Source organism: Hypanus sabinus, unplaced genomic scaffold, assembly GCF_030144855.1.
Source record: "Hypanus sabinus isolate sHypSab1 unplaced genomic scaffold, sHypSab1.hap1 scaffold_1079, whole genome shotgun sequence".
Taxonomy (NCBI): Eukaryota; Metazoa; Chordata; class Chondrichthyes; order Myliobatiformes; family Dasyatidae; genus Hypanus; species Hypanus sabinus.
Window position 1 is genome coordinate 15,594 of NW_026779135.1, and position 25,403 is coordinate 40,996.

Consider the following 25,403-nt stretch of genomic DNA (forward strand, 5'->3'; position numbering starts at 1 on the left):
ATCACAATGCAAGAAGCATCGTAGGAAAGCCAGATGAGCTCAGGTAGGGAATTATGATATTGTAACCAATATTGGGACTTGGTTGCAGCCAACAGTCTCAGGGATTTAGAGGAACAAATTTGTAGAGAGATTGCAGACCATGCCAATAAACAAAAAGGTTGATTCAGTAAGTGATTTTAACTTTCCACATATTGACTGGGACTCCTAAACTGTAAAGGACTAGATGAGGTAGAGTTTGTCATATGTGCCCTTAATCAATACGTAGAATTCCTGATGTAGAAGTGTGCAATAAGCTGTTAGGAAATGATCAGGGCTGGTGACAGAAATTAGTGATCATAATGCCATGAGATTCAAAGTAAATATGGAAAAAGAGAGGTCTGGACCACGGGATGAGATTCTAAAATGGAGAAAGGTCAATTTTGATGGTATCAGAAAGGATCAGACAAGTGTGGTTTGGGACAGGTTGTTTCCTGGCAAAGGAGTACCTGTAAGTGGGAGGTCTTCAGATGTGAATTTTTGAGGATGCAGAGTTTGTATGTGCCTGCCAAAATGAAAGTTGAAAGGTAACTGGTCCAGGGAACCTTGGTTTTGAAGAGAAATTGAAGCCTCGTATATATTATTCCACTAAATGCCTCAGACTGTTGGGTGCTACCGAGACCCATTAATGACTACAAGTCATAATTCCACGCACTGAGCTCATCTGAATTTTTTTGTTGTCTTTTGGTTTCTCAAAGCTTCCGAATATTTGTTCTTTTGTTTGCCCTCTCTTTGACATTTATGTTGGCTCTGGCTTCTCATTTTAGCCACAGTTCTGTCCTCCTGTCTTTCTGATGCTTCCACTTCTGTGGAATCACTCAGGTCCCAAATTGCTCCAGAAACTCCAGCCACTGCTGCTCAATTGTCACTCCTACCCTTTCCCTTCCAAACAAGTTTGGCCAGCTTCTCTGCCATATAAACATGGAGAAGTTCAGTAAAGAAACAGGCTATTTGTCCCATCTAGTCAATGCCAAAAAAGCATTTAAACTTGCAGTGCGATCTGGACCAGCTGGCAAAATGGTTTGAGAAATGGAAAAAGGAATTTAATGCAGACAAGTGTGAGTTGTTGCACTTTGGTCTGACCTACCGAGGGAGGTCTTTCACAGTGACTGGTCGGGCACGGAGGAGTGTTGTAGAAGAAAGGGACCTGTTGTAGAAGAAAGTCCTTAATTCACTGAAAGTGGTATCACAGTTAGATAGAGATGGAAGGGAAGATTTTAGCCCAATGGCCTTCATGAACAAAAGTACTGACAACAATAGATGAATGTTATGTTGACTTGTAGAAAACATTGGTGAGGCCTAATTTGGAGTACTGAGTACAGTTTTGGTCACCAACCTACAGGAAAGATGTAAGGACTTTGAAAGAGTTCAGAGAAAATTCACAAGGATGTTGCCAGGTCTGGAGTACTTGGGTTATAAGGAAAGATTGAACAGGTCAGGACTTTATTCCTTGGACTGTAGGAGATTGAGGGGAGATTTGATTGTGATAGAGGGGCATAGATAGTGTAAATGCAAGCTGGCTTTTACCACTGAGATGGGGTGGGAGTACAACCAGAGGCCATGGGTTAAGGGTGAAAGGTGAAATGTTAAGGGGAATATGAGGGGAAACTTCTTCACACAGACAGTCATCGGGGTGTGGAATGAGCAGCCAGCTCAAGTGGTGCATGCGAGCTCAATTTCAACATTTCAGAGGTTCATGTAGGTACCTGGATGGTAGGGGTATGGGAGTGGGCAGTTTAAATAGTTTAGCACAGACTAGATGGCCCAAAGGGCCTGTTTCTGTGTTGTAATTTTCTACAAGAATGTGAAATATTACAAAAATTCACTCTGTCTTTTTAACAGTTGTGCGGACCAACCACTCACCTCAACAGGAATTTTTAATATGGCATTAAAACTGTGGCACTTTACGTTAATAATACATAAAAGAAAATCCTAGATGCACATCAAGAAAGACTAATTGCATGAGACTGGTTTTGTTACTGTGGGGCCAGGCACCCATGCAGCTCAGCAGGAACAGGGAATAATACCAATGGAGAGAGTCTAACTCCACCAAGGTACAAATTGGAGATGACAGAAATGCCCCATTCTTATAGAAACAGGAAGAGCATCAAAGAATTGATGGTCATTCCAGATACCAGCACTCTGCCCAGTCAGGAGATGATTTCTCTGTCCAACTTGGGTAGAACCTCACTGAAACAGTGCGATACCAGGTCAAACCTTGGTAACTGAAGTAATCTCATCTGAAATGTTGTCCTACACCCATTGATGGATTTTGTAAATCTTTTTACAGGTTAAAAACAAGAAGGAATTTGTCTCCAGGAAGTTCAAACACGGCACACCAGTTTTGTTGTCTCTGTCTAGATATTTAAGGAGCAAGGGATTCAATCGACCATCCTTCCTGCTCAACTGTGGGGAGGGATTTATTCGGTCATTTGACCAACTGGCAACCCGTCATTTTACACAGGAGAAAGGCTGTTCACCCGTTCAGACAGTGGGAATGGATTCAGTCGGTTATCACAATTGAAGGTACATCAGTAATTTCACACTGGGCAAGGCCATTCACCTGTTCTGTGTGTGAGAAGGCGTTCAGTCGGTCTTCCCACCTGTGGACACACCAGTCAGTTCACACTGGGCAGAGGCTGGTCATCTGCTGAACATCTGGGAAAGGATTCACTCTGTCATCTGACCTAATGGCTCACCAGCGTGTTCACATTGGGGAGAAGCCATTCACCTGCCCAGTCTGTGGGAAGGGATTCACTCAGCCATCCACCCTACAGAGTCACCAGCGAGTTCACACTGGAGAGAGGCCTTTCACCTGCGCAGAATGTGGGAAGGGATTCACTAAGTCATCCACCTTACTGGTACATCAGCGAGTTCACACTGGGGAGAAGCCATTCAGCTGCTCAGTCTGTGGGAAGAGATTCACTCAGTCATCCCACCTACAGAGTCATCAGCGAGTTTACACCGGGGAGAAGCCGTTCACCTGCTCAGAATGTGGGAAGAGATTCACTTATTCATCCACCCTACAGAGTCATCAGCGAGTTCACACTGGGGAAAAGCCGTTCACCTGCTCAGTCTGTGGGAAGCGATTCACTCAGTCAACCCACTTACAGAGACACCAGCGAGTTCACACTGGGGAGAAGCCGTTTACCTGCTCAGAATGTGGGAAAAGATTCACTGATTCATCCGCACTACAGAAGCATCAGCGATTTCACACTGGGGAGAAACCGTTCACCTGCTCAGAATGTGGGAAGAGATTCACTGATTCATCCACCCTACGGAAGCATCAGCGAGTTCACACTGGGGAGAAGCCGTTTACCTGCTTAGAATGTGGGAAGAGATTCACTCAGTTATTCAATCTACAGAGACATCATCGAGTTCACACTGGGGAGAAGCCTTTCACATGCTCCGTCTGTGGGAAGAGATTCACTGATCTATCCACCCTACTGAGGCATCAGCGAGTTCACACTGGAGAGCGGCCGTTCACCTGCTCAGAGTGTGGGAAGGGATTCACTCGGTCATCCCACCTACTGGCACACCAGCAAGTTCACATTGGGGAGAAGCCGTTCACCTGCTCAGTCTGTGGGAAGGGATTTACTCAGTCATCCAATCTACAGAGACATCATCGAGTTCATACTGGGGAGAAGCCGTTCATCTGCACAGTCTGTGGGAAGCGATTCACTGATCCATCCACCCTACTGAGTCATCAGCGAGTTCACACTGGGGAGAAGCCGTTCATCTGCTCAGAATGTGGGAAGAGATTCACTGATTCATCCACCCTACGGAATCATCAGCGAGTTCACACTGGGGAGAAGCCATTCACCTGCTCAGTCTGTGGGAAGGGATTCACTCAGTCATCCCACCTACAGAGACACCAGCGAGTTCACACTGGGGAGAAGCCGTTCACCTGCTCAGAATGTGGGAAGAGATTCACTGATTCATCCGCCCTACTTTGTCATCAGCGAGTTCACACTGGGGAGAAGCCGTTCACCTGCTCAGAATGTGGGAAGAGATTCACTGATACATCCACCCTACGGAAGCATCAGCGAATTCACACTGGGGAGAAGCCGTTTAACTGTTCAGAATGTGGGAAGAGATTCACTCAGTTATCCAATCTACAGAGACATCATCGAGTTCACACTGGGGAGAAGCCGTTCACCTGCTCAGAGTGTGGGAAGGGATTCACTCAGTCATCCCAACTACTGGAACACGTCAATTCATAGTGGGGAGTGGCCGTTGTTATGAATCCCTAGGTTTCGTTTGCTGTGGACTGTCATTTTAAGAGAGAGAAATTAAGAAGTCTGACTTGCAGCTTGTTTACATCGCTCGCAGCTTGTTTCGTTTTAACCGAGGACACAGACACTCAGAGTCAGACGGAGACGGATGAAAAATGAAAGGATTGAAACCAGGGAAATAGTGGCCAAAGGTCACTGTTTAGAACATTCCTATGCCCACAAGGGTGGGTTAATTATCCATTCGCCGTACATCGAATGTGTGGTTGTCACCTCATTTAACCCATAGGAGTGGATCTGATTTGGGATATCCTGTTTAGACCACTTATGTGTTAACCCTTGCCTGTGTGTGATGTGGTCATTCATTTGAAGATGATACCCCTCATGACAAGTCACATTCGGTGATAATTCGTATGTAGATTTGTAAAGATGATGGATAAAATCTACAGCAACTGTTCTCTCATTTTAACACTGTGGAACCTGCAGAACAGACAGACAGACAGACGTACTTTATTGATCCTGAGGAAAATTGGGTTTCGTTACAGCCGCACCATCCAAGGTAGTGTAGAAATATAGCAATATGAAACCATCAATAATTAAATAATAATAAGTTAATCTTTGCAAGTGGAAATAAGTCCAGGACCAGCATATTGGCTCAGGGTGTCTGACACTCCGAGGGAAGATTTGAAAAGTTTGATGGCCACAGGCAGGAATGCCTTCCTGTGATGCTCAGTGTTACATCTCGGTGGAATGAGTCTCTGGCTGAATGTATTCCTGTGCCTAACCAGTACTTTATGGAGCGGATGGGAGTCATTGTCTAAGATGGCATGCAACTTGGACAGCATTCTCTTTTCTGACATCACTGTCAGAGTGTCCAGTTCCACCCCCACAACATCACTGCCCTTACGAATGAGTTTGTTGATTCTGTTGGTGTCTGCTACCCTCAACCTTCTTTCCCAGCACACAACAGCAAACATGATAGCACTGGTCACCACAGCCTCGTAGAACATCCTCACCATCGTCCGGCAGATGTCAAAGGACCTCAGTCTCCTCAGGAAATAGAGATGGCTCTGACCCTTCTTGTTAACAGCCTGAGTGTTCTCTGAGCAGTCCAGTTTATTGTCAATTCGTATCCGCAGATATTTTTAATCCTCCACCATGTCCACACTGATGCCTTGGATGGAAACAGGGGTCACCGGTGCCTTAGCCCTCCTCAGGTCCACCACCAGCTCCTTAGTCTTTTTCACATTAAGCTGCAGATGATTCTGCTCGTACCATCTGACAAAGATTTCCACCATAGCTCTGCACGCAGCCTCATCTCCCTTGCTGTTCGACATAACTGCCTTCTCTTGACATTTACCCTAAATTACAAATATCTCTCCCATCACCTATTTTGTGGATAAACTGAACTTTCATACTTTACAACCTCAGGACTCCAAGCCTTGTTTCCCCTGAGCTCAATAGTTTGGGAGTTAAATTTACACACATATATACACATAACACTGTTAATTTTCGTTTAACTTGCTTAAGTTACTATATTATAAGTGGATACTAATAAGCATTGTGGTTTTCACATCAAAAACAGACTCCAGTAGTAGTCTGTTGCTGCTGGTTCGTTTCTGAAGCGTTACGGTTCTCCTGCATCTGGGTTATGATCAAATTTGAGGATTGATTAATTATCAATTTCATTGGGGAAAACTCTTTTGATTTATTTCTGTTTGGGAAATTTGCAGCAATGGATGTTGATCGATGTCAGGAAGCGCCAACCTCTGAGGCATTAGAGGACGCCAGAAGGGTTGAGTTGTTGAGTATTGCTGAAAGGTTAAAACTTGTTAAGGTGAAATTGACAATGAGGAGGGCACAGATGCAGAGGGTGATAGCTGAACATTATGTATCTGAGGGTGTGTTTAAAGTGGAGGAGTTGGAGGTGTTTCCTGGAAGTGAACCTCGTGAGCTTGAGCTCCAGTACAAGTGAGAAAAATTAAAGATTGAGGCTGCGGAAAGGCAGAGGCAGTTTGAGGCTAGAGAGGCAGAAAAACAGACAGAAAATTGTCTCATAAAGTGTGATAAAGGGAAAGGCTTAGCATGCCTATACTGCTTTGCCAGTTGATGAAGCAGCTGATTTTTTTTATACTGCACCAATCATCGCCACTGGGCTATAAACGTGCAGGAGCAGTGTGTGGTTCAGTGCTTTGCTCAAAAACACTCACACTGCCTCGGCTGAGGCTCGAAAACATGACCTTCAGATCACTAGTTCAACACCCTAACCAGCTGGCCACGCACCACACATTATGACCTAGTGAAGCAGGCTGTGCTCAAAGCTTATGAGTTGGTCCCAGAAGCATAAAGGCAAAAGTTTAGAAATTTGAAGAAACCTGTGAACCAGACTTATATGAAATTTGCTTATGAGTAATTTGTGTGTATTGCCCGCTGGTGCACATATAAAAATGTAAATGATGATTTTAACAGCTTGAACGAGTTGGTTTTAACTGAAGAATTCAATAAGAGTGTCCCTGATGACATAAAGACATATTTAGATGGAAATGATGCTGCCACTATGCAGGAGTCTGCTAGATTAGCAGATCAGTTTGCTTCAACTCATAAGCGTATGGTTACCCTGAATAAGAGTTTCGAAAAGAGTAGCAGGGATGACCAGGGTAAACCAGAAATTAATGCTGGGATTTGTCACACTTGTCAAGTTTTGGCTAAACCTCATCAGGTCACCCCAGTGGCCCCACTGTGGTCTATACCTGCATTCTGTGAACCCTTTTCTAAAGTTATAGAGAATTATGTTGGCCCATTGCCAAAGACTAAAGCTGGCCATCAGTATCTGCTAACTATTATGTGTACTGCGTCCAGATTCCCAGAGACAATACTGCTCAGAAATATTAAAGATAAAACTGTGTCGAAGGCTCTTACTGAGTTTTTTTTTACTTTATTTGATTTGCCTCAAGAAATCCAGTCTGATCAAGGAAGTAATTTTACATCTGGGTTATTCCAGCAGGTAGTTTATGAACTGGGAGCAAAACAAATTACATCGTCTACATACCATCCGGAATCACAAGTGGCTTTAGAAAGATTTCACTCTACCCACAAAACAATGATTAAGACATACTGTGTTGAAAATGGAAACGACTAGGATGAAGGAATACATTTGCTTTTGTTCGCAGTAAGAGAGTCGGTTCGGGAATCATTGGGCTTTACTCCATTTGAACTCGTATTTGGACGCAGAGTGAGGTGACCTTTGACCTTGTAAAAGGAGCGGTGGATTGATGGGGATGTACATGTTAACTTGTTAGACTATGTTTTAAATTTCAAAAATAAACTACACCAATTCTGTGGTCTAGCGAGACAAAACTTAAAGATTTCTCAAAACAAAATGAAGTGTTGGTTTGATAAGCAGGGTTGTGAAAGAAAATACCAGGTGTGAGATAAGGTGCTTGCCTTATGTTGACGAATCCACTTCAGGTGAAATTCAATAGACCGTATGAAATAGTCTCTCAATTTAATGATGTGAATTATGTTATTACAACACACAACCTACGTAAACTAACACACCTGGCACACATAAATATGATAAAGCCTTGTTTTGACAATCAGGCACCATCTGTGAGTGTTGTTGTCAAAACATATGAATCTGGTAACACTGAGCTTGAAACAATTGACTCGTCTGAGACTTTTCACAAGCCAAACGTGGTCCCAGTTAGGCTAATGAACTCCGTTGTTCCAGAAAATATTGATAACAAGTTGGCTCATCTGCAGCCAAAGCAACAACAGCTGAAGGAATTAATTCTGAAGTTTAAAGATTTCTTTTGCGATGTTCGCAAGCAAACCACGGTCTCATTACATGATGCAGATATTGGTCAAGCCAAACCGATTAAACAACACCCATATCGCATGAACGTAAAGAATGTAAATTGGCTGAGCAATTGTTGTAAGCGTGGAAACAGATTCAGTAGGTCTCAGGGGCACAGATTATGGGAAGGTAAATGAAGTAACAAAAACAGATGCCTATCCTATCGCTAGGATAGATGATTGCATCGATAAAGTTGGAATAGCTAATTTCTTACAAAGATTGATCTGTTGACAGGGTATTGGTGTGTTCCATTGACGGACAGACATAGAGAAATTTCTGCCTTTGCGACACCATCTAGGTTGTATGAATACAATGTTTTGCTTTTTGGAAAGAAAAATGCTCCAGGAACATCCCAGAGAATGATTAATTTTGAAATTCGAGGGTTAGAACACACAGATGCCTATATTGATGACTTAGTCACAGGGAGTGACACTTGGGAAGAGCATATCTCTGATTGGTAAGAAGGCTCTTAGAAGGTTTCTGGGAATGGATGGATATTATCGTAAGTTCTGTAAGAACTTTGCTGCTCTCGCTCTTCCTCTGACTAATCTCCTGAAGAAGGGTGAAAAGTTTGTTTGGACTGAACCTTGTCAGGGGCATTTGATCGATTGAAAGATATTATTTGAGTTTAGGCCAATCAATGTAGTATTCTCAGCAAATTTAATTAGCAGATTGGAGCTGTGGTTGGCAACACAAGTCATGGGTGCACAGAGAGTAAAGGAGAGGGCCAAAGTGACAACCCTGTGGGGTATGTGTGCTGAGGGTCAGAGAGACAGAGGAGATGAAGCCCACTCTTACCACCTGCTGGTGATCTGACAGGAAGTCCAGGATCCAGCTACACAAGGCAGGGTGAAGGCCGAGGTCTCTGAGCTCCTTGTCGATACTTCATGCCTTTGTATGGCTACTGCTCTGCCCATGACTGCAAGGAACTGCAGAGAACTTTGGAGAGCAGAGAACATCAGAGAAACAAGCCTCCACTCCATGGACTCTCCCTACACTTCCCCTCCCTCGGAAAAGCAGGCCATGTACACAAAGAACCTCATTACCTGTACATTCTTCCTGCAAACCCGCTCCCCAATCGGGGAAGAGATACAAAAGCCTTAAAGTGCGTAACACCAGGCTGAAGGATGGCTTCCTATCTGCAGTTATAAGCCAAATGAATGATAAAATGGACTCGGCCTCACAATGTAACTCGACGTGACCCTGCACCATATGTCTATCTGCACTGCACTTTCTCTGCAGCCATAATACTTTGTTACAGTTATTTTTTTTGTTGTCTATGAGCTCAATGTACTGTTGTAATGTATCGATCTGTGTGGATGGTACATCAGGCAAGATTTTCACTGTAGCTCAGTACGTGATGATAATAAACAAATACACCACTTTAATTGTGTGGAAATATTAGACAGACTGAGCTTCTGCTCCGGAACCACAGAAGGAAACTGACCAGTTGTCATTTCTGTGGAAAGCAAATATATGGAAAATGCTTCAATCTCACATTACGATCTACAGTAACTGGGATCAGGTGACCGGCGGTGGGTCTCCCATATCAATATCAGAATCAAGTTTAATAGCACCGGCATATGCCAAGAAATTCGTTGTCTCTGCGGTAGCAGTAGAACCTAATTAACAAAAGATCTTAACAATTGTGACAAAGTAAGTATATATATATATATATATATATATATAGTACAAAAATATATAAAAAAAATGTAATAAGCTATTCTAATTGTGTAAATGTAATAATCTAATTTAATTGTGTGGAGCTATTTGATCCGGATCTCACTGCGTTCTCTGAAAGGGACAAAGGTGAAGCTGCATGTACACGTCGAGCAGTGACCCGCAAATGCTGCAGATCTGCAGAAAAACGTGAACAGGAAACGGGATCAGGTGACGGGTGGAGGGTCTCCCTCCTGAACTGGTGACTCTGCTCCTCGGCCCTAACATGCTGCCCGACCCATCCGCCGCATTCCCCACATTATTCCATATTTACACCAGATACATGTCTACTTTTCCACACCATATCTACCCCGATCCCTTTCCCTCCACCCCCAGGTCACAGAGTCACTGGCTCGATTCCCATCCCCTTTTTCAGAGACTGGGATCACTGGTTCAACCGGTAATGATGTTCTGCATTTCAATGTGTTCACCTCTCAGTCCTCGATTCTCTAAATGACATTTAGAGTTACCACATTTGATCTTTCTTCAGGTTATGACCCCACCTCTCCAGGGATCAGTCAAGTGGATCTTCATTGCACTCTCTATAACAAATACTCTCTAACCTCATTGTTTATGGAATTAATTTCCATCTTCTGCAGCTCCGTGTTGCCCCAACCATTGAGCTCCCACCCCTGTCACTATTTTCACCTTCCACCTCCCCCCTCACCTGAATCCACCTCTCACTCCCCAGCTCATGCCCCATCCCTACCCCTCACCTCTTTTCTCTATTTCCCCTCCACTCTCAGTCCAGAGGGAGGGTCTCGGCCCGAAATGTTTACGGTCCATCTCCCTCCACAGATGCTGTCCGACCCACTGAGTTCCTCCGGCAGTTTGCTGTTTGGTCTGTATAACCCGTGTTAATATGGGGAGCGGGATTTTACACCATATTGCAGGGTTAGAGTTAATGGACTTTTCGGTGAGACGACAACATTAATCAGGGGTTTCATCACTGAATCCAGTGTTGTGGGATGTAAAGTCCCCTGTTATGTGTACGGCTGTGCCGTGTTGTTGGTGGAGTGGGCAGCGTGGTGTTTGTCTCGATTCGGGTCACAACACCAGAATTGCCAGCGGGATCCACACACAGTGTATTAGTCAACAGAAAACCTCTCGTCCCTGCAGTCTTTGTCTCCTGGTAAACTCAACACCCTGACAGTGTGGACCATAGATACCCCTTCCTCTCAGAGTCAGGGGATCATTCAGACAGCTGATCGCTGAGAGGAATTATATTTATTGGTCATTAAAGTTCGCCCAGATTCGTTTGGACGGATTTGATGTGGAGTTCGGGGTGTCACAGTGACAGGGCCGGACGGCCGAACTCTTTCCGTTGTCCAAACATCCTTCCAGGAGCGGCGACAATTCACCTGTGAATCTTCCGGGGTTGCCTGTTGTGTCCGCTGCTCCCGATGCGGCCGCCTCGACACTGGTGACACCGGCTCCTCTGCAGTTGTGTCGGGAAGGAACGTTTTTAACGGGTGTCGATATTTTTCTTCCCTTTTGTGCGGGGGGGAGGGGTGGGTTTTGGGGGTTGATGATCGGGATGCCGTCCTTTTGATGCGGGGGGTGGGGAGGGAGTTTCATTTTTTTTTCTCTGAACGACTAACGTTTTCTTTGTTTCGTGGTTCTCGGAAAAGGAAAAAAACTCAGTGTTATTTATGAATTCCTGCTTTGATAATAAATTAATCTTTCAACCATCCACTCCGAGCGGGACTTCCCGGTGTCCAAACATTTCAATTCCGATTCCCATTCCCGTTCCGACGTGTCATCCCATCCCTTGCCAAGATGAGGCCATCCTCAGGGTGCGGGATCAGCAAATTGTATTCCGTCTGGGTGCCCCCACCCACCCTGATGGCATGAATATCGATTTCCCCTTCCGGTGAACAAATTTACCTCACACCCCTCCGTCCCACTCCCTCTCATCCCCTCTGTCTTTGTACGTCCTCTCACCTGCTTATCACTTCACTCTGGGTCCACTGCTCCATCCCTTTCTCAATATATTGAAGTGTACCTGTGAGTGTCGATACACAAAATATCCTCACACGTCTGGTGTTACATGGTTCGACCTTCATACATCCAGTTTAGTGTTTAAATATATAAAAAGTTAAAGAAGCTAGAATCTTTACATAAATTATTATCGCAACGATACGTATATAAAATATTGTATTTTGGAAGTGACAAATGTTAACGGGTGGAGAGCAACCATTTAGGAGGTTTGGAAATGCATTTCATCTAGTTCATTTCCTCACTAAATTACTCTTTTTTCCTATCAACACAAAGAGAAAAAGAGCTTCTTTTCAAACAACTACAGTTGGTGGAGCGAGGCCAAGGAGTTAATCAGCTACTAATCATATGAAATGACGTAAAACTAGCTTGTAACCTAGAATTTTTTTTTCCATTTGGCTTCCAAAACAAAATTAAATTTATCCAGGTGTAGAAGGGGATTTTGGATGATTAGCTTGTGTATCTGATCAAAATCAGGCCGAAGATGAGCGAGAGTGAATATTTCTTTCATTATTTTCGACTCTTAAACATGGGTTTCGATGTTCATTCCTTGCTTAATATAGCTCCTTCCTGGAATCCAATGGTATCCATGGGAAAGAGCGGATGAATGCTTGCATTTGTGTCCAGCTATTTCCCAGCTTCCTAGGACAACGGGTTGAGCGAGAAGGAATGTCACAAATACCTAAATAAAAAACAGTCACAGCTCCAGGATTTCACCAAAAACGATCAAATATCCTAATGTTATTAGTGGTATTTTTCCCCACTAGCCAACACCCCCTCATCCCAACCCCCGCTTCCGTAAAATTCCCTCTATTTAATATCCAGGCTTGCTAAAGTCCGCGCTTGTTTATTTTGACTGTTTCTCAGAGGTGTCGGAGCGGCTCTCCGGCTCCGCTCTGGTAGCACTGCAGCCCTGAATGTATGAGACAGTACATTGTTAAATGCAAAACCCTGAACAATTTCGATGATCAGAAGGATCTTAGACTCCAGGTTCATCGCTCCCTGAAAGAGACTGCACAGATTGATCGGGTGGTTAAGAAGGCAAATGGCAAGGTTGTCTTTATTAGTTGAAGCACTGAGTTCAAAACTCATGAAGTTATGTTGCAGATTTGTAAAACTTGTCAGCCCACATCTGGAGTGTTTCATACAGTTCTGGTCGCCCCCATTGTCGGAAGGATGTCGAAGCCTTGGAGAGGGCGCAGAAGAGGTTTACCAGGACCCTGCCTGGATTAGAGGGCATGAGCTATAACGAGAGGTTGGACAAATTGTGTTGTTTTCTCCAGAGCGGCGCAGGCTGGGGTGAGACTGGATGGACGTTTATCAGATTACGAGAGGAATGGATAGAGTGGACAGAGGGTATGTTTTTTCCTGGGGGTTTAAAATATCTGACACATTTAAGGTGAGAGGAGATGTGAGGGGCGTCTGTTTATTTCCACAGAGTGCTGGGAAGCTGGAGACTCTGTCTGGGGTGTTAGAACCCACCGGTCACGTGATCCCATTTGTCCCTCCCATTTAACCATAGATGTAACGATCTCTTTGCGTATGTTCACAATCTCTAGATGGGTGGTCACGCATCCTCCATATTGTGTTGGGGAAATCTGATGTTGGCCACTGAGTCCCGTTAACTTCTCCCGAACTCGCCTCGCTTCCTAAGGCTCCTCACATTTGTCCTGGAGCTTTCTGGCTGTTGTGTCTCCTCCCGGATTGGGGTGGGTAAGAAAGGAGAACGTCCCAGATTGTGGGGATCTTTGATTTCACTGCCTGCTTTACCGAGGGACTGGGAAGTCTATAGGGGAGAATGGTTTCTGTGATGTGCTAATCTGGATCCAAAGGTCTTACCAGTTCCTCATAGTCACGGGCAGAGTAATTACCATGCAAAGCGTGAAGTGTCTGGATGGGAAACATTCTATGGTTGTGTTGATAAAAATCTGGTGCGGGTCAAAATACATCTGGCAAAGCTCTTGTTATTTTTGCTAATTCTGTCATTTTAGAATCTTTTGTACAATAGTATGTACTATTCATTCAGTACCTACGTGTTGCTGGAGGACCATCAGTGATCGTCCTTGATCCCATCTCCCACCTGGTTCCATCTGTTCATCTTGTTCAAACTCTGTCCAGTCTCCTCACACCCCCCAACCCCGCTTCAGTGAAATACATTAACCATCTGGGTCATCCTCAGTCCGCCTTGTATCCCACCTCCTCAATGTTATATATCAGCAATCTTTCTTCCAATCTCTGTCTTCATTGTGAAGTGTTCTTTTGTACCTTTGGCCTCGCTGAGTCATTTCCAGAATCGGTTATTGTTAGCTGGAATGCCGGAGGATCATCAGGACCCAGTTCTGTTGTGCATTGGTGTGGAGGTGCTAGTTTATGAACAGTGACGGGCTGACACACTGCATCATTTTACTGGCAGAAAATAGTACTGGGAGAGTTGGTGCCTGGGCTCTAATCCTGTGATGGGCTTTCCAGGCAAATGGAACTATTGGTGTTTTGGCTTTGACTTTGGTTTGAGCTTCTGCAGATGGGGCTGGATGCTCGTCCTGCAATGAAGCAGAAATTTTGAGCAGCTGGACATTGGTTGTGGGGAAATCCCAGATTGCACGACCCAGTGTGAGATGTGGGGACGATGTGTGAGACTCTCAGGGTCGGTAAGTGGCAGATTCAGCTGTGTGACTCTGTGAGGTTGGGTCCTGGGAGATCACGGTTTTTGATCCAGGCAAAGTGGACCCAGGGATTGAGCTGTGTGTGCTTGTGAGATGTTGATCGAGTATTTCTGGTCTGGGATCAGATGTTTGTTTCTGGAGTTCCTTTGGAAGCAATGACTGCCAGTCTGAGGAGAGGATGAGTTCCCATTCCATCCTCACAGGGAGAGGCTGTGAGTAAATGGGCTGTTCCATGTTTACAACAGTAGAAATAGACCCGTGAATTTGGTGTTCAAACTGTGTTTGGAAATTCCCCCCCCCCCCCCTCACTGTCACACAGTGGAAATCAGGCAGGCAGCTGTGCTGGAGATCTCCACTAAAAACTGTAAATGTTTGAAGTCATTCTGATGAAATGATATTAATTGAATTGTATTGTAAGCTGTTCCTTACTTGCTGAGTGTTACTGGTAATTTTTATTTCTTGGTTTATATTTCATGAAATGGACCTGTCTTCACCTGGAAATGAAAATGGCTGTGATAGTTTGTAGGCCTCTGTTAGACTCTGCAAGTCTCCCCTCTCCACGCCACCGATGTTGTCCAAGGGAAGGCCATTAGGACCCATACAGCTTGGGACCGGTGTCGTCGCTCAAGGACACACGGGCAGCCTCAGCCCAGGCTCGAACTAGCAACCTTCAGATCACTAGACCAACGCCTTAACCACTTGGCCACGCGCCAACACATGTGATAGTAGAACAGTAAAGAAAGCACAACTTTTCCCTGTCAATTATCCTGGAACCGATTTGTCTGTTATTCCTGGAAATGTGTTCAGTACAGTTGTTGCTAATGAGGTTCACATGAATAATCTCAGGAGTGATCGGCTTTCTGTGGGAGGAGCATTTGATGGTTCTGGACCTGTGCTCGATGGAGTTCAGAGGGACGGTGGGGGTGGTGGAGGGGTGTATGGTTAAGTAAACCTACCGAATGCTGAAACGCCTGGATACAGTGGACATGGAGAGGATGTTTCCATTAGACATGGAGAGTGTGTGATCTGACAGCACAGTCTCAGAATAAAGATGCTTCCCTTTAAAACTCAGATGAGAAAAATTTTTTGGCCAAAAGTTGTCTGATCTGTGGAATTTGTTACCGCAGAGGTTGGCTGAGGCTGCCATTTGGGTATATTTATGACAGAGATTAATATATTCAGGATTGCTAATTAGCTTCAGGGTTACAGGAGGAACAGGAATATGGTGTTGAAATAAAAATCAGCCATGGTTGAATGGTGTGGCAGACCAGATAGATCGAATCATCTAATTCTGTTCCTGTGTCGTATGTCTTACCATCACTGAATGATGGCTCCTTCTTATCCCATATCGCTTTGTGACATTTGAAGGACAATAAAAGATTGTTCACTGAGATCATTATATTTGCTTTCAACGTTTAAATTTCAGTGAGTTTTGTTCCTAGTAACATTAAGCAGAAATGTTTGGTCCTCCTTTTCATTGTGAACGTGCTTCATTATCTTTCACGTTAAAGTTAGACTTGCAGTGAGAGATTTATTGGAAGAAAAACCACGACTGAAGATGAGGGAACAGCAACAAGTGAACCAGCCCGAGGATTGAGAGCATCAACTAGAGAGAACCCATCTGACTCGGAGATTCCACTGATTCAGTCAGGAGAAAGTTTGGTGAGTCTCATTTACAAACACTGGTCCTTTAGACATTATGTACCTGCACAAAGGAAGGTAGGAAATAGTTGGGAGTGAGACAAAATGTGCCCAGAAGAACCAGTTATGCCTCTGTCAGACCCAGTTGTGAAGCAGCCCTTCCCCCAATGTTCCCTTTAAACTTTTCGCCCTTCACCCTTAACCCATGTCCTCTGTTTTTTTTTTCTCCCAGTGGATAGAGCCTGCTTGCATTCACTCCATCTGTGCCCATCATAATTTTATATACCTCTATCAAGTCTACACTCATCTTCTACACTCCTAGGAATGAAGTCCTAAATTATTCAACCTTTCTCTGTATCGCAGTTTCTCAAGTCCCGGCAACATCCTCATAAACTTTCTCTGCACACTTTCAGCCTTATTAATATCCTTCCTGTAATTCGGTGACCAGGGCTGCATACAATACTCTAAATTCGGCCTCACCAATGCCTTATACAACCTCACCATAACATTCCAATTCTTATACTCAGCACTTTGATTCATAAAGGCCAATGTATCAAAAGCTCTCTTTACTACCCTATCTACACGTGACGCCACGTTTAGGGAGTTTTGTATCAGTATTCCTAGATCCCTCTATTCTACTGCACTCCTCAGTGCCCCACCATCTACCTTATATGTTCTACATTATTTTTTCCTTCCGAAGTGCAACACCTCACACTTGTCTGTATTAAACTCCATCTGCCATTTTTCAGCACATTTTTGTAGCTGGTCCAGATCCCTTTGCAAGGTTTGAAAACCTTCCTCACTGTCCACTACACCTCCAATCTTTGTATCATCAGCAAATTTGCTGATTCAATTTACCAAATTATCATCCAGATCATTGATATAGTTGTCAAGTAACAATGGACCCAGCACTGATCCCTGTGGCACACCACTAGTCAAAGGCCTCCACTCAGAGAAACAATCCTCCACTACCACTCTCTGGCTTCTCCCATTGAGCCAATGTCTAATCCAATTTACTACCTTACCATGTATACCTAGCGACTGAATCTTCCTAACTAACCTCCCATGCAGACCTTGTCAAAGGCCTTACTGAAGTCCATGTAGACAACATCCACTGCCTTCCCTTCATCCACTTTCCTTGTAACCTCCTCGAAACACTCTAATAGATTTGTTAAACATGACCTACCACACACAAAGCCGTGTTGACTCTCCCTAATAAGACCCTGTCTATCTAAATAATTGTCAATCCTATCTCATAATACTCCTCCAATGATTTACCCACTACCGACATCAAACTTACCTGCCAATAATTTCGAGAATTACTTCTAGAACCTTTTTTAAACAACGGAACAATATGAGCTATCCTCCAATCCTCCGGCACCTCTCCCGTAGGTAACAACATTTTAAATATATCTGCCAGGGCCCCTGCAATTTCAACACTAGTCTCCTTCAAGGTCCGAGAGAATACCCTGTCAGGTCCTGAGGATTTATCTACTCACCTCAAGATAGCAAGCACCTCCTCCTCTTCTATCTGTATAGGTTCCATGACGTCAATACAGAGTTCCCTGTTTGCCTTATTGGTCCCAGGGACAAATAAGTCCTTGTTTGCCTTCTTTCCATTGACTCCATGCCAGTTTACTTAGTAAATACAGTCAGAAAAAAAACATTTAAGATCTCCCCCATTTCTTTTGGTTCCATACACAGCCTACCACTCTGATCTTCAAGAGGACCAATTTTATCCCTTACTATCCTTTTGCTCTTAACATACCTGGAGAAGCTCTTTGGATTATCCTTCACCCTGACAGCCAAAGCAAACTCATGTCGTCTTTTAGCCCTCCTGATTTCTCTCTTGAATAATTTCTTACACTTTTTATACTCCTCTAGTACCTTATTTGCTCCCTGTTTCTAATACATGTCATACATCTCTCTCTTCTTTATCAGAGTTCCAATATCCCTCAAGAACCAAGTTTCCTTATTCTTATTCACTTTGCCTTTAATCCTGAGACTTTGTTCCCAGGGTGTCCTCGTGGGCCGTCCGTAAATGATTTCAGCTGGTGACAACCCTGTTTTCCCCTGTGGGGTAGCCCTCATATGGAATCGGGCTAATGGTCGGACCTTCAACCAAGTGAGTCCAGTCTCCACTGTTAGTCTGGCTAGTTTACTCTTCAGAGTGCCATTGGCTCTTTCCACTCTGCCAGCGGCCCGTGGGTGGTGTACACAGTGGAATTGTTGCTTGATAGCTAGTTTGTTACACATCCCTTCATTTATTTTCACCACAAAGTGTGGGCCATTGTCAGAGCTCAGCATCTTTGGCAGGCTGTACCTGGGAATTATTTCCCGTAATAATACCTTCACAACAGTCATAACTGTATTAATGGTAGTTGGAATAGCTTCAATCCATCTACTAAACACATCTATAATAACTAAGCAGTATCTATAGCATTGTACTTTAGGCAATTCAATAAAAGCAACTTGTAGACACCAGAAAGATCCACCTGTCAAAGGAGTCGTACACGGTGTGCAGGGTACAGGTTACCAACCATTCCCTCCTTTCCCAGGGGTGTCAAATCATGTATATGATCGACCAATATTGGTAAAAATTGTGTAGGAACACAAACTTGTCCCACTAGGTGATCAGAAACCTTAGGCCGGGAACTTTCTGGCACCCCATCTGGGACCACAGTTTTCACTCCTCCTCAGAGGCAGCCCCCTCAGAAGAACAAAACTCGAGGTAGCTGTAGAACGGTGAGTAAGTTGTTTGCAAAGGTGGCATTACTAATGGGGTGGCCAGAGGAAGTCAGGAATCCCCATGTTCCCAGAGAGCCCCGTAGTCATGTACCATTCCAAACGCATAACGGGAGTCTGTGTAAACGTTCCCACTTTAGTCTGTTGCTGGTATACAGGCACGAGTCAAAGCAAACAGCTCAGCCTTCTGCGTGGAGACAGCTGCTTCAAAAGAGGCATGTTCAATTATGTCACTGTCCGTCAATATCGCATAGCCAGAACATCGTTTTCCTGCTGGATCCACAAAAGACATTCCATCCTCATAAAACGTTGCCTCAGGCTACAGGGGGTATTGCAGAATGGATGGGAGAGTCTGTCCTTCTTTCACAGTGATCCAGATGGGCTAGAGGGGGTATTGCAGAATGGATGGGAGAGTCTGTCCTTCTCTCACTGTGATCCGGACGGGCTAGAGGGGGTATTGCAGAATGGATGGGAGAGTCTGTCCTTCTTTCACTGTGATCCAGATGGGCTATTGTGGGTATTGCAGAATGGATGGGAGAGTCTGTCCTTCTTTCACAGTGATCCAGATGGGCTAGAGGGGGTATTGCAGAATGGATGGGAGAGTCTGACCTTCCTTCACAGTGATCCGGACGGGCTAGAGGGGGTATTGCAGAATGGATGGGAGAGTCTGTCTTTCTTTCACTGTGATCCAGACGGGCTAGAGGTGGTATTGCAGAATGGCTGGGAGAGTCTGTCCTTCTTTCCCAGTGATCCGGATGGGCTAGAGGGGGTATTGCAGAATGGATGGGAGAGTCTGTCCTTTCACAGTGATCCGGATGGGCTAGTGGGGATATTGCAGAATGGATGGGAGAGTCTGTCCTTTCACAGTGATCCAGACGGGCCAGAGGGGGTATTGTAGAATGGATGTGAGAGTCTGTCCTTTCACAGTGATCCGGATGGGCTAGAGGGGGTATTGCAGAATGGATGGGAGAGTCTGTCCTTCTTTCACTGTGATCCAGACAGGAGGTCTGACTTCATGGACTGAAATTGCCCAGAGATGGGGTACAACGTCTTGGGTTCAGTCACTATTAAAAGAATGTCTTACCAGATGTCCCGTCTTCACCACAGACTCCTTCCAGTACCGGAGTTGGCCCGCGGCCAAGTCTTGCCAGTCTCCCTCGGTGCTGGAGGCTTGTTTCGTCAGGGTGTAGGCAAGGAGCCCTCGGCTCTTTGGCTTGAACCCAGGGCAAACCCTAACGGTGGTATTGGGAACCACCAGTCCTGTCTGTCGCCAAAAGAAATCTGGAACTTCGGCCAGAAATGCAGTGCCGTCTCTTCCTTTATCCTCTCCAATCACCATGACTGGGAACTTCTGTCCCTCGAGGGGTTTCCTCAGGTGAGCACGACGTAGGGTCATAGCACAGAGTCACATGAGAGCTGGCCACCGGCAGAAGGGGTTTAAAGGTACTGGAGTCCAGATAAAGTGCCCACCACTGGGTGGTCAGAGGAAGCTATCAGTTGTTTGCAGTTCCGGCATAATATCCTTGTCCGTGTATAGAATCTCGACTTCCAACGGACAGAGCAAGTCTCTCCCTACGAGATTTCACCCCCCGTCTGGTGATGACTGTAAATGAAACCTCACACTGGTTCCCCTGGAATTCCACCTGCAGTGGCTGGGTACGTGAATACGTACGTTCCGTGCCTTCGAACCCAGACAGAGTGATTGTAGCGTCTGATAGCTGGAATCCCTTTTGATAGTATTTCCTGATCGAGAGTGGTTTTGGTTGCCCCATATCAATCATAAACGGAATTGAAATTCCAGCAACTGTCAATATTACACTGGGCTCTTCCTGAGGGATGAATCTCACAGTAGGAAACATCTTTGCTTGTCAATTTCTAAACGGGTTGTTGTCCCCACCTGTCCCTAGGTAGGTTTTTGATCCCATTTCTGATCCCAAAATATAACCTGCTCGCATCCTTCTTCCCGCTGAACATGTTCACTTTAAATATTAGTTCCTTTCGGGGTTGATCAGGAATCGAAAATCAAGTTCCAATAATATGTCAAAGCTCGTCGCATTCGATTTCGGTCATTGTCAGGCCAATCCATATTATCTGTTTTAATCATGTTGGCTTAGTTGGTAAGTTTTGGAGCAGTAGGACATTAAACTGGGGATACAGATTCCCATTATTAAAAGGCTTGGTCTCCTGTGAAAGTGCCATAGCAGGCCACAAATCACTCCCAATAGTCTGGTCCTGATTCCCCAGGGTTAGTCTTGCATTCAGGTACTTTAGTCATGTTTACAGGTTGCTGGAGAGCCCTTTCCATGGGGTTAGCCTGTCTCCATTCCTCCTGTAGTTCAGAATCAGCTCCTTTGTTTTTGTGACAACGAGGGAGAGTTTGGTTTCTTGACACCAGTCAGATGTTGTTCAGACCACACATATCGATCACTCAGCTCCTGAATTGCTCCCAGAAACTCCAGCCATTGCTGCTCTGTTGTCACTCCTATCTTTCCCTTTCAAACAAGTTTGGCCTGCTTCTCTGTCACAGAAACATGGGGGATTTCAGTACGGAAACAGGCTATTTGGCCCAGCTAGTCAATGCTAAAAAAACATTTAAGGTATCTATTGCAACTACCTGACTGGGACCATCGCCCTCCATACCCCTACCATCCAGGCTCCCATCCAAACTTCTTTCAAATTGTGAAACTGAGCTCACATGCACCCCTTGTGCTGACATCTCATGCCACGCTCTCACGACCGATTCAGTGAAGAGCTTTTCCACGTGCTCCCATTAAATGTTCACCTTCCCCTCTTACCCATGCCCTCTAGTTGTCATCCCACCCAACCTCAGTGGAAAAAGCTGCTTGCATTTACCCTATCTATACCCTCATAATTCTGTATACTTCCAACAAATCTTCAAAGCAATGTTTAATCACCTTGTTTATGTTTAGTGCATTTTTTAGGTGTATAAGAATATGAGGGGCATTGATCGTGTAGATAGCCAGAGGTTTTATTCCCAGGACTGAAATGGCTAACACGAGGGGGCATAGATTTAAGGTGCTTGGAAATAAATACTGAGGGGATGCCAGGGGTAAGTTTTTTACACAGGTAGTGGTGGGTTCGTGCAATACACTGCCGGCTATTTGTGTGAGAGTGTTTCAGTTACTGTGGGGCCAGGAACCCATCAGCTCAGTGGGAACAGGGAATAATAACAATGGAGAGAGAGTCAAACTGAGGCAGGTCACAGATTGGAGGTGGCAGAAATGCCCCATTCTTTTAAAGACAGGTAGAGCATCAGAGTGTTTGATGGTCATTCCAGCACTGTGCCCAGTTAGAAAATGATTTCTCTCTCCAACTTGGGTTGAACTTCACTGTAACTGTGTGATTCCAGATCACATCTTGCCAACTCATGTAATTTCATCTGAAATGTTCTACACCCTTTGATGGATTTTGTAAATCTTTTTACAGGTTAGAAAATGACAAGGAATTTGTCTACAGGAATCTCAAACAGAACATACCAGTTTTGCTGTCTCTATCCAGATATTTAAGAAGTGGAGCAAGGGATTCAATCGATCATCCTTCCTGCTCAGACTGTGGGGAGGGATTCACTCGGTCATCCTTCCTGCTCAGACTGTCGGGAGGGATTCACTCAATCATCTGACCAACTGGCATGCCCGTCATTTTGCACAGGGTAGATGCCATTCATCTGCTCAGACAGTGGGAATGGATTCATGCGGACATTTCAACTGAAGGTGCATCAGCAAGTTCACACTAGGACAAGGCCATTCACCTATTCTGTGTGTGAGAAGGGATTTAGTCAGTGTACCCACCTGTGGACACACCAGTCAGTTCACACTGGGCAGAAGTTGCTCATCTGTTGAATTTGTGGGGAAAGATTCACTCGATCATCTGACATAATGGCTCAAAAGCAAGTGGACACCGGGGAGCAGCCGTTCACCTGCTCAGCCTGTGGGAAGGGATTCACGTTGTCAGCTCATCTGCAGGCACACCAGTCATTACACACTGGGGAGAGGCCATTCACCTGCTCGGACTGTGGGAAAAGATTCACTTCATCATCTCAACTTAAGATACATCAGCGAGTTCACACTGGAGAGAGGCCGTTCACTTGCTCAGTCTGTGGGAAGAGATTCACTCAGTCATCCCACCTACAGAGTCATCAGCGAGTTCACACTGGGGAGAAGCCATTCACCTGCTTGGACTGTGGGAAGAGATTTACTCAGTCATCCAACCTACAAGCACATCAGCAAGTTCACACTGGGGAGAGGCCTTTCACCTGCTTGGACTGTGCGAAAGGATTCACTCAGTCATCAGCACTGAAGGTACACCAGCGAGTTCACAGTGGGGAGCGGCCGTTCACCTGCTCAAACTGCGGGAAGGGATTCAGTTGCTCATTTAAACTGAAGGTACACTAGCGAGTTCACACTGGGGAGTGGCCGTTCACCTGCTTGGACTGTGGGAAGGGATTCACTTGCTCATCTAAACTGAAGGTACATCAGCGTGTTCACACTGGAGAGAGGCCATTCACGTGCTCAGACTGTGGGAAAGCATTCACTCAGTCATCCGACGTAATGTCTCACCTGCGAGTTCACACTGGGGAGAGGCCGTTTACCTGCTCAGACTGTGGGGAATTATTCACTTGGTCATCTGAGTTAAAGGGACATCAGCAAGTTCACACTAGGGAGAGGCCGTTCACCTGCTCAGTCTGTGGGAAGGGATTCACTCGGTCATCTCAACTGAAGATACACCAGAGAGTTCACACTGGAGAAAGGCCATTCACCTGCTCAGACTGTGGGAAAGGATTCACTCGGTCATCTAAACTGAAGGTACATCAGAGAGTTCACACTGGAGAGAGGCCGTTCACCTGCTCAGACTGTGGGAAAGGATTCACACAGTCATCCTCCCTAATTGCACACCAGCGAGTTCACACTGGAGAGCGGCCGTTCACCTGCTTGGAATGTGGGAAGGGATTCACTCGGTCATTTCAACTGAAGATACATCAGCGAGTTCACACTGGGGAGAGGCCGTTTACCTGCTCAGACTGTGGGGTATTATTCACTTGGTCATCTGAGTTAAAGGGACATCAGCAAGTTCACACTAGGGAGAGGCCGTTCACCTGCTCAGTCTGTGGGAAGGGATTCACTCGGTCATCTCAACTGAAGATACACCAGAGAGTTCACACTGGAGAAAGGCCATTCACCTGCTCAGACTGTGGGAAAGGATTCACTCGGTCATCTAAACTGAAGGTACATCAGAGAGTTCACACTGGAGAGAGGCCGTTCACCTGCTCAGACTGTGGGAAAGGATTCACACAGTCATCCTCCCTAATTGCACACCAGCGAGTTCACACTGGAGAGCGGCCGTTCACCTGCTTGGAATGTGGGAAGGGATTCACTCGGTCATTTCAACTGAAGATACATCAGCGAGTTCACACTGGGAAGAGGCCGTTCACCTGCTTGGAATGTGGGAAGGGATTCACTCGGTCATTTCAACTGAAGATACATCAGCGAGTTCACACTGGAGAGAGGCCATTCACCTGTTCAGACTGTGGGAAGGGATTCACTCAATCATCCACCCTAATGTCACACCAGGCAGTTCACACTGGGGAGTGGCCGTACAACTGCTCCATCTGTGGGAAAGGATTCACTCTGTCATCTAAACTGAAGGTACATCAGAGCGTTCACACTGGAGAAAGGTCACTCACCTGTTCAGAATGCGGGAAGGGATTCACTCAATCATCCACCCTAATGGCACACCAGGCAGTTCACACTAGGGAGTGGCCATACAACTGCTCCATCTTTGGGAAAGAATTCACTCGGTCATCTCAACTGAAGATACATCAGCGAGTTCACACTGGAGAGAGGCAATTCACCTGCTCAGACTGTGGGAAGGGATTCACTCGGTCATCTCAACTGAAGATACATCAGCGAGTTCACACTCAGGAGAGGCCGTTCACCTGCTCAGACTGTGGGAAGGGTTTCACTCGGTCATCTCAACTACGGAGACACCAGCGAGTTCACACTGGGTAGAGTCTGTTCACCTGCTCGGACTTTGGGAAGAGATTCTCTCAGCCAGATCAACCAAATGCGCATCATTGAGTTCACACTGGGGAGAGGCTGTTCACTTGCTGTTAATGTGGGAAGCGATTCACTCAGCCAGCTAACCTTATGGTAACTCATTTTGGCTGGCAGCTTAACTTTGGAGTTGATAGACCCCAGCCCGGTCAAACTTAAGAAATCTCGTTTGGGTGGATGCTGTGTGATGTGTCCCCTGTTACAAATCAGTACCCTGAAATTACAAACAGTACACAATATGTGATTAACCAATTGAGCTTTATAATTCTTACTTTGACGATAGGGTTAGTAAAGTAAACAAACAAGCAAAAAGGAAAAGGGCCCACTCTCTCCATTCACGTCTTCTCATCTCTCCCCAGCAAAAGACTACAAAATCTCTCTTCCAGACTCACAAGAAAGAAGGTTTCTCTCATTGGATAGCCCTGCACTACAAAACCCTGTT

The 25,403-nt window shown here is 45.3% G+C and overlaps 1 protein-coding gene across 2 annotated transcripts; it reads left to right on the forward strand.

Annotated features, from left to right (window-relative positions):
- The first annotated feature begins 13,108 nt into the window (after positions 1-13,108).
- LOC132386263 (zinc finger protein 239-like) lies at positions 13,109-23,332 on the forward strand. 2 transcript variants are annotated; one of them, XM_059958539.1, is made up of 3 exons: positions 13,109-13,197; positions 16,016-16,166; positions 22,338-23,332. In XM_059958539.1, the coding sequence occupies exon 3, from the start codon at positions 22,787-22,789 to the stop codon at positions 23,300-23,302; it is 516 nt and encodes a 171-aa protein (XP_059814522.1). In that variant the 5' UTR covers positions 13,109-13,197; positions 16,016-16,166; positions 22,338-22,786; the 3' UTR covers positions 23,303-23,332. The 2 variants fall into 2 exon arrangements, with proteins under 2 accessions (XP_059814522.1, XP_059814521.1); XM_059958538.1 differs by having other exon boundaries at positions 13,124-13,197; positions 16,020-16,166.
- Positions 23,333-25,403: the final 2,071 nt, after the last annotated feature.

Bases quoted from the DNA above. Each gene is read 5' to 3' on its own strand.
- LOC132386263 (XM_059958539.1), top strand. From the start codon at position 22,787: ATGGCTCAAAAGCAAGTGGACACCGGGGAGCAGCCGTTCACCTGCTCA.